This window comes from Anticarsia gemmatalis, chromosome 25 (assembly GCF_050436995.1).
Source record: "Anticarsia gemmatalis isolate Benzon Research Colony breed Stoneville strain chromosome 25, ilAntGemm2 primary, whole genome shotgun sequence".
NCBI classification, from domain to species: domain Eukaryota; kingdom Metazoa; phylum Arthropoda; class Insecta; order Lepidoptera; family Erebidae; genus Anticarsia; species Anticarsia gemmatalis.
In genome coordinates, this window is record NC_134769.1 from 216,792 (window position 1) to 235,773 (window position 18,982).

The 18,982-nt window shown below is 36.9% G+C and overlaps 3 protein-coding genes across 5 annotated transcripts in view; all 3 read left to right on the top strand.

Moving 5' to 3' along the window:
* Positions 1-984: 984 nt before the first annotated feature.
* Positions 985-18,982, top strand: part of LOC142983900 (uncharacterized) — a 76,669-nt gene continuing 58,671 nt past the window's right edge. For 2 of the 3 annotated variants that reach the window (XM_076131083.1, XM_076131085.1), the window contains exons 1-8: positions 6,063-6,410; positions 7,897-8,045; positions 9,000-9,149; positions 9,756-9,859; positions 10,043-10,187; positions 10,793-10,984; positions 17,669-17,750; positions 18,762-18,930. In XM_076131083.1, the coding sequence (XP_075987198.1) occupies positions 7,910-8,045; positions 9,000-9,149; positions 9,756-9,859; positions 10,043-10,187; positions 10,793-10,984; positions 17,669-17,750; positions 18,762-18,930 (978 nt within the window). In that variant the 5' untranslated portion in view covers positions 6,063-6,410; positions 7,897-7,909. Of the gene's footprint in view, positions 1,058-6,062; positions 6,411-7,896; positions 8,046-8,999; positions 9,150-9,755; positions 9,860-10,042; positions 10,188-10,792; positions 10,985-17,668; positions 17,751-18,761; positions 18,931-18,982 lie in introns of those variants that run through there. The other variant, XM_076131084.1, reaches the window with a different exon arrangement.
* LOC142983951 (uncharacterized) lies at positions 13,148-14,683 on the top strand. Its single transcript, XM_076131168.1, has 2 exons — positions 13,148-13,387; positions 13,820-14,683. Exons 1-2 carry the CDS (start codon positions 13,243-13,245, stop codon positions 14,410-14,412), a joined length of 738 nt encoding a protein of 245 aa, XP_075987283.1. The 5' UTR covers positions 13,148-13,242; the 3' UTR covers positions 14,413-14,683.
* LOC142983952 (uncharacterized) lies at positions 14,777-17,022 on the top strand. The gene is made up of 2 exons (XM_076131169.1): positions 14,777-15,528; positions 16,460-17,022. The coding sequence occupies exons 1-2, from the start codon at positions 15,375-15,377 to the stop codon at positions 16,984-16,986; spliced, it is 681 nt and encodes a 226-aa protein (XP_075987284.1). The 5' UTR covers positions 14,777-15,374; the 3' UTR covers positions 16,987-17,022.

Here is an 18,982-nt window from a genome sequence, read left to right on the forward strand (position 1 = left end):
CTTGGTACGAACCTTACAAACCCAACACGTAAATTTTCAGCTAATTTGATTCCATTAGTCCTCTCAATAGTTTCAGTGGCTACGTTATCTCTTATGTTATTCTACAATGGAATGCTTCACAATAACAATACCTATACTTATTTTAATTAATAACAAGGAAAAATCTCAAATATAACTGTCAGGTATGTCGCATAGCTGTTCTAGATTATATTTATTCTGGGAATTATTTAGTCATGTCCATGTGAGATCACTTTTTATTAGGTATCTTTGAAAAAAAAAGTAAGTCGGTACTTAAACTTATCTTTGGACAATATAATGGTTCTTTGATTGCAAACTAAACAGAGACTAATTATACTAAAGTAGCCAGACGACTTTTAAGCCTGGTACAAATATAGACTGAGACTGACTGACAGATCCAGACTGACTAGATTCAGACACTCATTTATATGTAGGTACACCATCCCATAAATATTTTCGGTACCTAATTCGACACCCAGTGCAGTTGTGTCAGTGGCGAGATGACCACGTTTTCTATTGAACCAAAATGTAAAGTGCAGTGGCAGAAGAGCTACAATATACTTACAACAGAACTTGGAACACAAACGATAAACTTAGGTTAGCATCCCTTCTAGCCATTACCACTTCTAACGTTGCTGGTTTTCAATCTTACGATTTATAAGGCAACTAAGCTCGTGATGATGTGTCCCTTTAATTAATAAGTAAAGACACAATATAAGTATTGAATTAAAGTTAGCTATTTGTATTGTGAGTTTTGCTTAACAGGAATTTTCGACCGTCAGATATATATTTACCTTTTATGCTGAGGCAGCCCACATTAACTATATATGGCCAAATAATTTAAACATAACTATTTCCCTGCTTCAAATAAGGTCCAGTGAGATACAAAAAATTACAATGAACATGGAACAATAGTACTGAAACGGCTACATTTTGAGGAAAACGACGGATGAACTCATATCCTTGCGCCTCGGAGCCAGTTCGTTGATGTGTTTGTAGTGAGTGACACTGTATTGGACACTGCGCCACTGGGAATTATGTGAGTACTATAACATTTTATGTAAAACTAACCACCCACTCAGGATTCACTTGAACAAATTATACCTACACTAAACCCTTCCTTGAGAATTGCTCTATCTATTGGTGAAAAGTGCGTAAAAATCCATTCAGTAAATTTTTGAGTTAGTCGTGAATAGAGACAGACATAGCGTGCGACGGTTTTTTTAAATATTAGGTCGGGGAAAAAGTGTTTTCGCATTATAGTATGTATAAACTATCTTAACGAACTATGGGTACTTCACGAGCCCGTGTGATTTTTGAAGCCAAAGAGATTATATTACAAGTTCATACATAGTATAATGCGAAAAGACTTTTTCCCTAACCTATTATGTAGTGATAGTGAAGCTTTAAGCCAGACTAGAGTAATTAAATATAGTATAAGTGCTTATGTTAAAATATAACAGAAGTTCATTGTATGCAAATGCAGATGAATTCTGAGAACACGTCGTATGTACGCAAGGATAAATATATGTTATTTATTTAAATGTTACATGGTTTGACATTGATAAGATTAACTGAACACTGGTATAGCTTATCTCGATGCACAAAAATATATATTGGTTATGTGTATAAATCATTAATTTAGAGAGTTATGTACAGATATTTGATTATATTATTTAACTAATCAGTAAAAGAATAACATGACACCTTTATTCCGGGACTTAAATAATAGAAAAATAAGACTCTTTTTTGGTATCACATGAAAGCCTGAAAACCGATGTATAATGTACACTGTGTAGTGGTTCCTGGGGATACGCCCATGTGGTATTATTATTATTTACATAAATACATAGTAGATTTACCGGTCTCGTACAGAACTATAGGCAGACGTCGCTTATTATTATTATGATGTTAGCGGTTGTTTGTTTGATGTGTATTCTCCTTTTTTTAAGGACTTTTACAAACATACAAACAACGAGTAGAGCCGAATAAGTCAATTGTGGATCGCACTAATAATTCCTCCATATGTGTGTGGAGTCAAACCCACGACCTCCGTACGCAATGGTAGCGGTATTGGCAACCTTAACCACTGCGCCAGGCTGGGGAAATAAATAGTCAAAAGTATTGGACTCTGTAGACTCTATGGTTGCTTAAATCACCGCATATTTACCGCTCAAGTGTCCCGGGTTAATAGCAAAACAGGAAAACACTCCATGCTAACAGTAATCAGTTTCAATTACATATTTTGTACACAATATTATATTTATGCTTACAAGTATAGATAAAAATAATACTAAAATTAGTGTTATTTTTTAATAGTTAGCCGACTGGCCCGGCTCGTCCGGGTATAGGACATATTAATATTGTCCCCGTTTGTTCAATCCCGTGGGTATTTTGATCCCATCGATCCCATAGAAACCATGCTCGACAGATACACGCATATAAAAAAAACAATTTAGTTTAGTTGCTTAATAGTTACGCGCGAACATGCATTTCGGTGATTCATTTTTATTTAAGTTTAAAGAATATCAAGTAATTTTTTTATTCTTAACAGTTAGTTTAATGATACAGCCGAAAATCCCTGGGAAGTTGTAACTTGATTTATAGTATAGCACTTAGCAAACCATTTGCATCATTGATGACATCATACTATAAGCTTCTGTACGAGTACTATGCACATGACATGTGTCCTTTCTGAAGGACATAATTCTGATAACGTCATGCATACATACATACATACGAACCTACTGCCATTAATCGGACACGTTACCATACTTCGGGCTGTCATTGAAAAATCTTCTTCTATACATATAAAATTACTTATCCTCACTGATAATCATAAGCCTAAACTATAGAAATTACAAACATGAAATTTGAACATAGGGTACTTTTATTATGTAGGCACTTCCTGAGAAAGGATTTTTTAATAAACCGCCCCTTAAGTTAAATAGGGGATGAAAGTTTGTATAAAAGTTCGTCATTTTAAGAGCTAGAAGCATAATACTTCACTTTTGTGATGTTCTTTTAAAATAAATATACACGTGTTTCAGTATTTTTGGACACTTATCTTCTGAGGGGTTAAAATATTGTGTCACACACGCAGTCAGTTTAACTGTATTCGGTGTAAATCAAAAAATTAACTTTTCAAACTTTAACCTGTAAAATAGATCAATGATCGTGCCGTAAATATTTTATGTAAGGTAATCTTGGTATTTGTTTGTTAGAGTAAATATTGGGATTTACTGATGGTTTTTTGTCATTGTTGATGAGAGGAAACGTGTATTAAACACATTTCCTCATCTATTGTTGATCCTAGAGGATAATCCGCAATAATGTATTTTTATTATTAAAAAAATTAGGTATTTGCCATGGGTGTATATATATTATAAAGCATTTTTGAAAACAAGTGCGTTTTCAATTGTATTAAGATCAGTTTTCTAGAAAATTGGACTGTAAGTAAAGGTTTATTTTAGTATTCTAACCCTAACAATACCGAAGTTACCCACCCCCCATGAGACATTAGAATTCTGTCACTTGCATAAAGTGTCTCTTACCGACAGGACCCTTCATTTATCGATACCCAATAAATTCCTAGTCCGTCTACTATCATTATATTTGTACGTTTGTATCGGCCACGTCGCGCGCCCGTTCGGTTGTAGCGTTGGTAACGTTTTCCCTGTAGGGACAAGCATGACACATACGTATGTACATAGTTGGTACGATACGGAAGAATACTATATTTAATACATATATCATCATATACTACCTACTATTAGCACAAGAATATTTTATACTATTTATAAACTCGCCGTGTTAAGTGCTTCGAAGTGCGTGTTGTAGTGTAAGTTAGTAGCAAGCCTTGGTGTGCGTGATTTATTCAGATTATAAATAACGATTCTGTGGATTTCCAAAATAAAATTGCTGTATCAATATTGACTACCAGTCAAATCAGCTACTCTTTATGAATTGACAAAAACACATTTTATTATAGAGTGACGTCACAATAGTTTCGTATTTTTGTTGGTATCACATGAGTAAAATTTAAAGGATTTTTCGTTAACCCACTCAACTACTCGATTGGTACTATCACTGGACACAAGTGATAAGGAAGCCAGCGTCATGGATGGATCAATCAATATGGATTTTTCTTATGAATTAAATTGCTAATCGCCACAAAATTCTTGATGGTAACTCTTAGGGGAGTAGGGCTGTAGATACGAGCAATATAGGGGTGTGAGATGCGGTTAAACTATTAATTTCATCTTCCTTGGCTTCCTTGTTTAATGTAATGGATACACCTGGGATATCCTCATGGATCACTTACGATACCCACGAACCATGCATACGAGGCTCTACTAAGTCGATAAATAAATAAATAAAAGTTATTTGTCTTAAAGAACACATTAGGATTTGCTAAGAGGATAAGATTATAATCACTAGACTCGAAACCATATATCCACAAAGATCATACAATACGCACAAAACAAGTTTCAAGATTCATTCATAGTTATATACAATCAATGATCAAGTTGATGACTAACACGGATACTTTTCTCTCGAGCCGCTCAAACCGGTCGTTAACATCATCGTTATAACTAAATGAGTCAACAACGTGAACATCTGATGACTAAAGTATTGCTTATCTCATCTTCTACAGATAATAAAAAACAAAAATCCTTCTTCATGCATTTCCCATGACGTCACAGGGCTTTTTCGTATAGGCCTGAACTTAATGTGTGTTGCACATGCATATTGTAATAATTACTTTTTGACTTATTTTTGTGAATGAAAGTATTGAAACGGCTGTAGTTAGGAAATGGTGACGTAGTTTTATTTAAAGAATAAAGGAGATCGGCAGATTTCGTACAGCTTAAAGTTTGTGTTGTTTCGTAACAGAATTTGTACCACTTATTAAGGGGACTAAGTCACTTATTTTTATTTGGGAGTGTTATTTTTAGAAGTCCGGATTAATTAGAAAGTATTTGTTTATTTAAATAATATTTTTTGGTCCATGGCTTATATTTGTTGACAACTAAAGAAAAAGAAAATCTCATGAGACGTCACTTTTCGTCTGACGTCTACGCATCCGCCAATTTGCTGTTGTTTTGGATTGTGGTTTTGACAGCATCTGAGCAATTTAGCGAACTATCGGGGCTTCTAAAAATGGACATAACTTTTACCTCCCAACTTTTGAAAATATAAGAATTTTAAAACAAGCTTGTCTATCATATTAGCTACCAATTAAAACAAAAAGTAAACCTAAACATGACATTTTATAAGCTGTACGAATTCTTCATATAAACCTGCCGTTCGCCTTTAAATGGTAAATATTTTTGTTGCTTGAACATGGCTGTGATGTAATATTATTATACGCCGAATCAGTAATAGTCGGTAAATTTGTGCTGTTTTTATTCTTAATCACAAATTAAATCTTAATTCTTCTTACAAACATAACATTGTTTGTAATTATTGTGACAGTAGATTACTTATTTAGAGTAGATACATAAGCCTGTAGTTTTTATTTACGTTATTTGCATACGTAGCCTTCGAAAACCTGCTGATCAAGCTAGGTTTAATGATCGCTATGTAGGTTTAAAATAAAAATAGATTTAAGACCACAGAGCAACAGTTTGTATTCGAACCCTCTCATGCCCGGTTTCTGAGGCACATTTAACGGTAGTTTATGTATTAAAACTGTCATTTTTATATGAGTTTAAATGCTATTGATTACATAAACTACCGCTGAATGTACCTCAGAAACCGGGGGTAATTCAACGCGAGCCAAAGTTTCATTCAAATACAAATAATACACATTCCGATTCAAATAGTTATCAAGTAAAGGATCTTACGTGTGATATTTGTTTTGATTCACCGATAACTGATGAGTGGACCGCATTACACACACAGGACCACACATGTCACCTTGCAAGGCTCTCGGCACGTGCGTTCACTACACTACACACACTATAGTATAGTTAACTATAGCGGCTACAGTGGCTTTAGTGATTCATGCCAATGATTCAGATTGACAGTCAACACTCTTACAACACTCGGACAAGACGTACCGATGGTTTAGAGTATATTTTTATACTTAAAATTGTTTAGTAAAAGTGTCCTTTGGATTTTGTGATTTTTTTATTTATTTTATAGCTGTGATATTAAGGACATTTATGTGTTTATAAATTGATAATTTTATAAAGAGACCTTGTTGTATAAAAGGATTGTTCATAAAAGTTTAAAAATCGAAATAAGCGCGGCTTTTTATCCAACTTTACGAAGTTGAAAGAGTGTATTGTTTTAACAACTGTGTGTTAAACTGTGATAGCGTTAAAGTGGTATAAGCTGTGTTCTATTGTGATTTGTGTGTAAGGAGTTGCACTTATAAGTTAAAGGTGACTGTTCAATGTATTATTCATTCTTATTCATAGTAATCATGTCATGACAAATATAGGTGAAAGATATGTTTTATTAAACAAGCGGGGACTGCATATGTGCTCATAGCGACTTTGGGTGCGCTCACCGGTAAAGGGTCACTTGTTTAAGCAACTTTTAGTGCAGACATGCCATTGATGGGGTACCGCGCAGTGGTCATATTGGCTTCCGTGTTTTGGAGGACGCGTATATGTAAACGTTGTTGTTAATTAAGGTACCTAACTGTTGTTAAGTTACGAAAAATACCTTTGAAAAGGACTCTAGGTTGACCCCTAACTGAGTACCTGAACGATAAATAAATAGAAGAGTGCATTCACTCATTAGTTTTAGTTATATTATTATTGACAAATTGATATACACTACTGTATTAATTACTGATATTAAAATATTTGTATTAGTAGTTAATCTGGCCTTGTAAGTCGTATCATCTTATTTTATTTGAAAAGACAGTCCGCTACTCTAGATGTGACTCTATAATAAACTAGTACCTACATAAAGATTCTGGTGTTATGCCTTTACTAATTAGTAATTACATAGATACATCATACAAGTCACCAACATTTAACAGCCAGATTGAAATAACAAGCACATAAAAAGTGTCGTCTAGGAATCGTACCCACGATACTTATTGTTGTGGTAGAGGCGTGGCGACAATCTTAATTATTGCGCCACTCACTTCCAGTCGGAACAGTATCGCTATTGTGTTACTAAAGCGGAATACTATTAGTAATTAACTTTACTTGGTATAGTCACTTGTGATTGTCAAATAAAGTCGATAAGGGTATCATTTGACTTATAATCACATTATTGGTTTGAAGTAAATAATATCAAAGGCTAATCTTACCGAACTGTTAGCCGCATTAAACTTTGTCAACAATGTGATTATTCGTCGTATATGTATTATAGTTGCGTATCGCCTTGATACCGCAAACATCTTTTGTGGTAAATTGGCCTGTTTCATTTTTCTCTAACCTTCCACTGGCTTGTCTATCCATTTAATTTGTCACATATCTGAGTGAAAAGGATTTACTTCCTGAGCAATGCTAGAATGCTCTTAACATAAGCAACATAACTAAGCAACATTTATTGTGTGTATTAGATATTATCTACACTTTCTTAACTCCGAAGAAAGATCTCAAATCCTTGTATTCCCTAGAGTTAAGTGTCACCAGTGCGTCGACAGGTCGTAGGTTCGATTCTCACACGGGACAAAATATATTTGTGCGATCCACAAATAGTTGTTTCGGGTCTGGTTGTACTTTGTGTCCGTTGTTTGTACCTATGTTTCTATAAGTTCCCACCACACAGGAGGAATTCTTAATGCGAGAGTTGTCTTTTTTAAAGCAAAAAAGTTAGCTTTAAGTTTTTTTAGGGTTTCAAGGTAACCACTCACCCTTTCTGGGGAGCAACTTATTCAGCAGTGTAATTGCTGTTATATTGTTGCAGTATTTGATCGAGCATGGCGCCGCTGTCGCTGAAGATCATCCTGGACGAGGGGGCGGTGACGCGCACCGTCAAGTTCACCACCAAGAACACCGTGCGGGAGGCGCACGCCATCGTCAAAGACAAGGTCATCGTCAAGGACCCTAGCAAAGGTAAGCTATTGTAGCCTAGCCTTTCTATTTCTGTCTTCAGCCTAGCCTTTCTTCCAAGTATGTTAGAGTCGGCTTACAGTATCACTGGATACAGCTAATACCAGTGTATTACGTGTAAAGCGACGGCCTATAGGACCTCCAAAACCCAGTTACTTGGGTTATAACACGATACCCCTCGGTGAAACTGGTTGTCAGACTTTCAAGCTTTTGACTACTTTTAGTGACTGACAAAGATTTTTGATAATGACAGCCGAGGCTCACAACTTAACGTGTCTCCCGAATCATACTATAATATGGAGACCCATCCACTACCTAACCTCGGAAAGCTAAGCTTAACTAGAGAGATGGATCGGTGCTCCATTGTTACTTAGGCACGAGCCCCTTATATCGCCTCGTGAGCTATTATAGTGCAGGTGATTGATCGGAAGCGATATAATATGTCGGTGATATGTCTTCATCACCCCAGTACAGCATCACTCCTCTCCGATGTTATTTCACTTACACTACAATGTTATATCAATTTAGCACTTGCTGGATCAATTTCATTCTTTTGATCAATAGGCCAAATCTTACCGTTTATGCTTCATCGTTAAAGTGCTGTCAGTTTGAAAGAGCTACTGAATAAAAATTGGTCGTCCTTTCTAATTCCCGAATAGTGTATCCAGGACGTATATAGATATAGATTTGCACAACAGATTGTGGTGTTCCTCCCTTCCTCTCATATTAAATTCTCCGTGCGAGCAGTCTGAAGTTAACTCACTTATTACATGATATAAAAAAGCCTACATTATGGCATACAAAATTTATGAGACTTGTATGTCACTACTGGACTCATGCACTCAGGAATCGAAACAGGAACCTTGAGATTTGCAACAAGATACTTTGTCATTTGAACCTTCCACTTCAAACTATTATTTTGTTCTACAAATAATTATATTTGTGTCATTGTTCTAGAATACGCGCTGTTTTTACGATCGACGGACAACGAGTTGTCAGGCATATGGCTGGAGAACCACCGCACCTTGGACTATTACATGCTGAGGGACGGAGACTCGCTCGACTACATCTGCAAAGTCAGGAACCTCAGGGTCAAGCTGCTGGATGGTGAGCACTTTAATAAATACACTGCTGTAGTTCGACAACCTGGTAGAGAGCTTGGCATCCACGATTTATCTAGATATTTATAATAAAAAAACCGTATATGTTTCTTAAAAAGCATAATTCAAGCCGCCGTCAGCTGCATATGCTTGTGTGTATTTTGTATGCAAGCCGCAAATTTTAGATACATACACGGCTTTCTACTAAGTTGTTGGACTATAATAGAGCGGCACGTTGTATAATAGAGCTGCCTTATCACAAGACATGGCTTATCAATAGCAAAGTTAATCCGCACTCGTATCTTGTATGTTTTTTGACGTAAATTCCTGAATAAGTATAACTTTCTGAATAAGTTATAGTGCCATAAATAACTGTAATCAAGATTTCATATTGTCACTTACGCACCTAAATCTCATAAAGTCTCTTTTAATTATATCTCGAGGCTAAACGGCCTAATAACAAAACAATTTTGACTCGATTAGACACACAAATACTCGTAATAACTGTACCTACCCAAATAGAACCCAAGAAAATGAGCAATTTGGCAACCACTTTTACCACAAGACTAAGAGGTTATCATCTGAAACTAACAGTCTGATGTGTATTGTTCAGGTTCCGTGAAGACGCTGCAAGTGAACGAGGGCAAGACGGTGAGCGAGCTGATGGAGAGCATCTGCGGGAGGCTCGGCATCACCAACCATGATGAATACGGATTGGTAAGCAGCTGTTCAGATACTACATAATACATTTTCGGTTGATTCTGAAACTCGGCTTGAGCCGATTCTGTGTCGATAAATGTGGAGAGACCCTTATTCGCAGTATTCGTATCCCCACCACTTGAAACTTAATTCCTCGAGGATCTATCATTGTATTACTTATCCCACTTTGTTGTCCGCAAGTGTCCTGAGGAGGAAGACAAGCCGGAGGAGCCCAAGGACATGCCTCACACGGGCACGCTCACGCTTGGCAAGCGCAAGCACCCGCCCAAGGAGCGCGACGAGATGCTCGACAAACTTAGCAAGAAAATACAGACTGATGATAATGGTATGTAGCAATCACTTATAAAAGTAGAGAGAAAAATGTATGGGAACAAAAGCTTAGTTAAGCTTCGTTCGACGATATTTTCAGGATGAATTGATTTTATTTTCTCATATTATGCGCTCTGAACTGTAATTTATTTGAATTTAATATTTAAATTTGTATGACCGTTGGTAAATGTGCGGAAACCGAATATTGGTAACACCCTGTACCTACTCGATATATTTTGCAAATAAAAATATTCTTACTCTTGATACTCTGCCTGTCTATGTGGTCTGGCAAGTAGTGTATCAGAATGATGATAACGAAATCACTGGTTTGATTCCTAGGTCGGTACTATTGGTCTTTTCTAATAAGTATTATTTTTTTCTTAATAGTAGTCCGTTGTTTAGTAACGTGCCAGGTATATTGCAAAAGGCTCGCCCCTCATTATATTAAAATATTCTTATATAAATCAGAAAAAACATCAGCACTTTACTAAACTTGCGATTATAACATACCCGAGATGGGCAGAGTAACACCAAGACGACAAGTAGTAGTAGCCAGTAAATTGTCCACCAATCAATAAGAACCACCTATCAAAAATCCTCACCATAACCTCCCCTCCTCAGTGGAATGGCTAGACCAGCACCGTACTCTCCGCGAGCTGGGCGTGGACTCCACGGCCACGGTGATCCTCAAGCGGCGGCTGTTCTACTCGGACCGCAACGTGGACGCGCGCGACCCCGTGCAGCTCAACCTGCTGTACGTGCAGACCAGGGACGCCATACTTAACGGACATCATCTCGTCACTGAGGAACAAGGTCAGTGGAAACGAGAAGAGAAAGGATTGCTCTTGTGTCGCGGGGACTTCTGCAAACATACAAACAACGGACACAAAGTACAACCTCACCCGAAAGATCAACAAATAGTTGTTTCAGGTACGGTTGTATTTTGCGTCCGTTGTTTGTATGTTATTAAACAAACAATAGAATCATGCAAGCCATTTTTTATAAAATATAAAATCTTACCTTTACCATGCCTTTATATATATGAAGCTGCAGTGTTTGTCAGGCAAAACCTAAATTTATTTACTTTAGCTTCAAAAGCATCTAATAGACTGCAACGCGACACATACCGTTTATGTATGCGCAAAACAAATACTGCTCTAATGCAAAAAAGTATATTTCACATGGCTCCCATAATCTACAATAAAGTACCCAAATATATAAAGACATTGAATGTTACGCAATTTAAAATAAAATTAAAACAATTTTTAGTAGAAAAATGTTATTACCACTTATCTGAATATCTGAATGACAAATTAGATAATTAATGTATATTTAAATAAATTGATCATTTAATCCCAAGTTAGCTTCTATCAATATTGTCAATGTTATCAATGTTGTTAAATAATATCTCATCAATTCCATATTATGTTGTTTGTTATAATATTTCATTAATTCTTATTATGTTATCTGGTATATAATTTAATTCATTCTCATTAATTCTATAATCAAAATTATTATAAATAAGTCGTGCAATTTTTATTTTTATTTATAAATTTTTTATAATCTTATTTTATTTTGCATGCCACATGGTACGAACACTTGGAACTGTATACCTATATTATGTAACATCTTTGTAACAGTGTTTCAGCAAACAATAAATGATTTATGATTTATGATTTATAAATTCCCTGTGAAACAGGAGCAATTCTTAGTGAGGGAGTTGTCTTTAAAAAAGTTTTTTTTCTTGTTACTGAAGAACAAGGCAAGAAACCTAATTTTGTAGATTTTGATGTATGAAAATATGTTTTATGGATGTGCAATACTTCTTTGTTATTGGTTATTTTAATTTTAAGTAATTTTGTGTCAATATTTGAATGTGGATTTCGATTTTAATAGCTCTTCGTTTTGTTACGGTGTATAAAATAAGACTCTACAAAGACCGATACGTTTAACGTTGGAAAAAATATTTCGTTCGCTTTTGGGAGTGGATTTTAACAGAAAATATTAGTATCTTTAGTTAATTTTAGTTAAACCGTCCAAAAACACATAATTAGTACAAAACGTTCATTCTTTAACACAAATATAGTAACATTTAAGAGTTTTGTTTAGCGCCATCTACCGAAACGCATAGGAAACACAAATACATTACAATACCAAACTACCAAGCAAAATAACTCTAGACACTAACAATAAATAAAACGAAACATTTTTCTTCACTATTTACTAACTTACTAACAAAATATAATGGGTTGCTAAGCAACGGGTCAAAATAAACAATGTATAAGTTCGGTGCGTGGTCGGCGACGACCGGCGACGTCAGGCCGACACGAGTGCTCCGACATGTCGAGCGCGGCGCGTCTGCAGCGGCCGCGAGCCCCCGGTGCCCCGCCCGACTGTTGTTGTAGCTAGCTCACTCTATGCGGCCGGCTTACATGACGGCATATTATTGATTTACAGCCTACGAAATATTTGTGGATATAAGCTTTCAATGGTGGCGTGATTTGATCTGTTTTCTGTGTTATGCAGGGATAGTTATTTACATGCGGTTTATTGTGCCATTGTTTAATTACTATTTCTAGGAATAATTTAATGTTATCTCCATATCTCCATTTTGACAACATAACTGTGGACAGAAGAAAGAGTTAAAAAAAATCAGAATACACGTGGGGTTTTTTATTTACTAGTAGGTGCTACTTTTCCTCATGTTATTGTGCATAAGGAATACTGAATTTAAATTATGATACCCAACCAATAAAATGAAACAGTCACGTGTCACCCCTACTTTAAAGTTAGTTATTCGATTTTGGAACAGGACCGAATTATTTAAATTACAATGACAACAAGATCTTTTTTGACACGTGTCACTGAAAAGAAAAAGCATATTCGATTACGCTGATAAAATCACCAACAAGTAAAAAATATTAATTATCTGCACCGCGTCATATAAACCTCGGCGCCGTGAGAGCGAGAGCGGTCGAACACGACCGAACGCCGACGGAACGACCCGACGACACTTCGCTTCGATCGCGGCGACCGGCCCGTTGCCGATCAGTGCATGCTACACGTTCGCTATGTTCCACGAGAAACTCGACGTCAAGCTCATTCGCCTGGTGAAGGAGAACCCGGTGCTATACGACTTTAATAATGAGAAGTACATGGACTTCAATGCGAGGGAAGTCGCGTGGCAGAAGATTGGTGACGAGCTGCGGAGACCAGGTTAGTAATACTTTTAGTGTTTACGATTGTTGATGGTACCATTTGTTTTGTTGTTGGTTGCGAGTGAAATGTGCTTGTGCGTGAGATGTGTTCGAGATTGTTTTTGTGTAGGCATTTGTTTAACATGGTTGTCAGTGGATTAGAAATAGATAAATAGAATAGAATAGAATAAAACATGTAGATTTATTTAATTATGATTTTTTTACTAGAAGATACTATCAATGTTTTTTTTTTTTTCATTTATTTAGAAATCGGCACATATAGTGTTACTGTTAAAATTAGAATACAGGTAAATCTGTACGTTTGAATGTTGTTACGCTCTCATGGCTGAAGTACTGAATTCTGTTTATTTGACCATAAAGTCTAAAGTAATAAAATAAATATTTTGATGTTTTCGTGTTGTATGAAATTCATGTTGTCGTTCGCTTTCAGCAACAGACTGCAAACTCAGATGGATCAACATCCGCGACGTACACAGACGAATAATTCGCAAAACTCTCGAGACGGGCAAGCGTGTCGGCAGAATGTACAAATATGAAGGAGAGCTGGTCTTCATGAGGAGCTTCTACAAGGACGTGACGGCTCCAACGCCTTCCTTCGACGAGGACATGGACAAGACGGGCGACTGGAACGTGGTCATCTGTCAGGAGAACGAGCAAGACGTACAGGCACAGAACAGCGACGACTCGGACAAACCTGTGAAAAGAAGCAAGGCTAAGAAGAGAAAGGTTAAGAAGAGAACAGAGTCTTGCGAAGCTGAGGAGCAGCAGCCGCCCTCGACGTCGTTTAATGAAGTCCAGACACCTACAGAACTTGACGTCACAGATCCTGTGGATGCGTTTCTACTAAGTATCGGCGCTACATTGAAGACGTTTTCTGCTTATCATTTAAATATAGCCAAGTCGAAGATCTTCGCGGTGGTACAGGAGCATGATTTACAACAGATCGTTCAGAACGAACGACAAGAAAACGTTGATGTCAAAACATCGGCCACAGACACTATGTATACTATCAACACTATGTAGACCTTAATGTATAATATTTAGAGTTTAGTTTAAGTGAAAAAGATCTCTGAATTTATCGATATAAATGTTAAGCTCTACGTCTTTCTATTCTTTGTTAAATTAAAATTATTTTTATATGTAACTATTAGAACGATTATATTACTTTTGTGTACTTACAATCGTAATAAATAAAGAAGCTATTAAAGAATGTAATAAGAAAAATATTCATTTTTCTCCGGTTTATTTTTTACCGTAGGTACAGAAACAAACAAATAAATAATATCTGATTGATCGAGCCGCCTTTCGCAATAACGACCATCTTTTTAATATATTACGATCTTCTTTATAAACTAATACTATTGTAAACTCTTTGTAAACTTATTTTCCGTTCGTGACATTGAGTGAGTGAGTTTCGAGTGCACGTCGTAGTGGTCTCGCCTGTAACTGACGCAGCTCGCTGGCGGGTCGTCGATCGATGCCGCCTCATCTCACGCACACATCGTCGCGTCGCGCGGTCGCTCGTCGGAGCGTCTGCACGGTGCACGACACGCGACAACATCTAAGTACATAATATATTATAACACTATTTTGTGACACTTCATGAATGCTTCAACTTTAAGTAAAGTCGAACACGCGTTTCGATGTTGAGATTAGATATCTGGATTCGAAAACCTAAGGTTTCGTACCTAATTTTGATTGTCTGACTTAATTAAGGCCACGAGATAGGTAAACTACAGAACGATTACTACAAAACTTATCAAAGCAGACATTTATAAATTGCATTTGGATGGAATAAATGATCGAGTAACAATGGCACAATGCGCGCCATAACTGGCTAGACCGGTCCGTCTCGGCGACGTATCGGAGCGGGGCGCCACGTTGCCGCTCCGCGCTCGCCGCCGGTCGCCAGCGGCGCAGTGCGCAGTCGCGCCGAGCCCGCTCCGGCGTCGTCACGCGCCCCGTCACGCGCCCTGCTCGTCGCCATGCCGCTGCCCTTCAACAAAACCCTCGACCTCAAACTACTACAGCTCGTGAAAGACAACCCCATTTTATACAACACGAAGCACTCCAAATACTTAGATTTTGATTCAAGAGAAGTCGTTTGGCAGAAAATCGGAGACGCTTTATCCAGACCAGGTGAGTGTAAACATCTTATTGTCATACACATAAAGATCATTATTGTTTGACAAGATTTGTCACAAGTCGTTTCAGATATCCATCCCAATATCAACCTTATTTCCTAGATTTTAACTGTCAATATAGCTTGCCATTGATTGCAGTTGACTTCATACACGCATTATCATTGTTGTCTGTGTTCATAGGTGGGCTCTTATCAACTAGTAAATAAGGTTTTTATTCGCGTGTCAAAGTCGTGGTGTATTTGGCACGGTGTAGTAATAGGGACCGAGATAATGTTATCAGTGTTTTGATAATTCGTGTTCTTTAGTAGAAATAGTTTGTAGCATCAAGCTGTGTAGTTGCTTGGGTGGGCAGAAGTTATAGATTCTATTTGATGTGGGTTGACAGGTAGTATTTTACGTTAGGAACAATGGTTAATTAGGTCCCCTGGCTGTTGTTATTGCGCCGATTGTCATAGGTACGATTTGTTGGATTAGGAAATTAGGAAAAGTAAATAGATATAAAGTGAAAATAATTGAAGGGGAAAATAATGTGAATAAAATAATTAATAATTTAAACAATATATGAAGTCACATGTGATAGGTATTACTTATAGTTATATTTTAATAATAAATAAGGAAATATATGATTACATACTTAATATTATTATTTATTAGTTAGGTAATTGAAAACCATGCAAGACTGCGTGTTTAGAACTCGCTGAAATTTAAGGAATTATTTACAGTTAATTTATTTTCCTGGACTAAATAATGCGGATTATGTGCGATTCAAATTAGGTGAATTATGTAGGCGTTGCGTAACAGCAGGACTAAAAACTATAATTATATTGTCAAACATACCATGTCTTTCAACAGCTTGATCATTCTCTCATTAAATATCAACAATCAAATCATTTAACAACAAAACTCACAAACTATTAACATTTCAGCGTTAATCTGCAAATCAAGATGGGTGAACATGAGAGACATGATGCGGCGGAAGATCCGAGACCGCCTGCGGAACCCCACCAGCCACAGCTACAAGTACAAGTACGAGGACGAACTGGCCTTCATGATGCCCTTCTTCAAAGAGATACAGGCTTCAGGCACCAGCGATGACTTCCTAGAATACGAGGACACAGCCTGCGAAGTAGAAATGCCGACTGAAGTGTTCGTAGACGAGACTTTGGACTATGAAGAGCCTAGGGAAACGAAACCAGTGTTGAAGAGACGAACAGAAGACGGCCAGACTTCCAGAGATAATCTATTCCAAGATAATAATATGTATCAAGAACTTAACCCAGCAGATCCCTTAGACGTGTTTCTGTTAACAATAGGAACGACGCTGCGGAAATTCAGTCCTTATTATCTGAACCAGGCTAAGAGTAAGATCTTCCAGGTGGTGCAGGAGTATGAGCTGCAGCAGATAGTGGACAAGGAAGACCAAACGCCCGGCAGTAGTAGTAGTATTATTTAGTGTTTAGTAATAAATATAGTATTTTTTTAATTGTTATTTGTGTGTTTTATTAACCCTTTGTTTTTTAAGAGTAGCGCCTTGGGTTTGCCCGGATGAGCTATAACTTTAGATAAATATCTAATAGTACCTTCAACAATTTTAACTATCAATAAATTAAGTATGTACAACGTATCTTTCCGATGGCGAAAGCTTCTTTCAAATAGGCAAGTTCGGCATTTCTAGTGATTACCCGAACACGTTCAGTATAAACTTCTGAATGTATATATTATTATGTAACCTGTTGTATTTATACCTAAAGGTGACAAAAAAATTAAGTCTGGTATAGGCAACAAGATAATAATATTTTTGCATTATCAAAATGTCCTTCGTTAGCTCGCAAACACCGTACATTTTAAAGGTAGTATATTAAACGAAGGTTCCTGCAACAAAACTAATAGCAAGCAATCGCACTAAAGTTGTATTGCTACTATGTACAAAGAGAAAAATCGTAATCCAACCATTAGGATCAAATATTGACACATAATTTTATAAACAAATAAATATATTTTCTACCAGTTTTAAAGGTATTACGTACCAGTAAGGTAGTACCAGTTTGTGAGAAGAACTGGCAAGAAGCTTTTGGCCACTCTTTTCGATTACTTATTACTTTTATCGTATGTTAATGATATGTGGTGTATTATAGCGGCGGAGTTCGCGGGTATTCAATGTCAGATACACTTCGAAGACTTCCAGGAAGACAAGCACAAACCTGGCTTCATTGAAAAGTAAGAATTCATCAACTTTACCTACATACTAATCAAAAGTCATACTAATTAGTCCCAAGCGCGATTCCTGGAGTCTGAAAAGTAGGCTTTCCTTTTTTCTATTTAATATTTCTATTAAGAATAACGAATGTAAGTAGTTACCTACCTCAAAATAATCTAATAGGTGTAGTGTAGAATTAATCTTAGATAAGATGGCTGCTAAAATCATAAGCCGGGTTTAATTCCCTATCGCATCAATGCTTAGTGTGACCCTCAAAGATTCTGGTTTAGAAGACTAGGTACAGCTAAATCAAATTGAGCTGAATTTAAGCATTTGAATTTAGCTCAACGTAGCGAAGTTACGTACAAAGGAGAACAGTAGCCCTACCATGAGTTGGCGTAGTTAAAAACTAGAGTAGTTAACGTGAGAACGCAACTACAACAGTGGGCTCAAATAGGGAAAGAATGAACGACAAAGCCAATCTACATTCACTGTTGTTTAATTTAACTACACGTTATTAAATATGGCGACCCATGGTAGCAATTTTGGTACCTTAACTATCCGCTAGAGGCGCTGTTCGAGTTTTACGAGAACTACAGTGTCTCCGGGAGACTATAGTTACCAACTCATGGTAGCGCTACTGACAGACCTTTCTCAAAGAGACAAAATCATACTCTCGCGACTTGTACTCATAATATTATAATGTCGGGTAGACAAATAAGATATCTTAACCTTCAATTTTCAATCGCGTTTAAGACCCGTTACATTATAATATTACATATTAGGTCGGGGAAAAAGTCTTTTCGCATTATAGTATGTATGAACTTGTAATAAAATCTCTTTGGCTTCAAGAATCACAAATGAGTGCACGGTTCATTAGATTTCTTTCAGTGAGCGCGTGAGGTACCCAAATATCGAGCTATTTTGTGTAGAGAAAAGATTTTATTACAAGTTCATACATACTATAATGCGAAAAGATTTTTTCCCCGACCTAATATATGCTATATTACAAATTACCCATATCCTCCTAGTTTGAGCGAGTACCTCCCAGAACAATACATCGGCGTGTGGGGCATCGAGAAGAAGCTGCTGAAGCAGTACCAGAAGCACAAGGGCCTGTCTCCCCTCGACGCTAAGAGCCTGTACATCAAGACCGCCAGGGATCTGCCCACGTATGGCGTCACCTTCTTCTTGGTCAAGGTAAACATCGATTAATAGTTGACAAGATATAGAAATACACTGCATCTGCTGT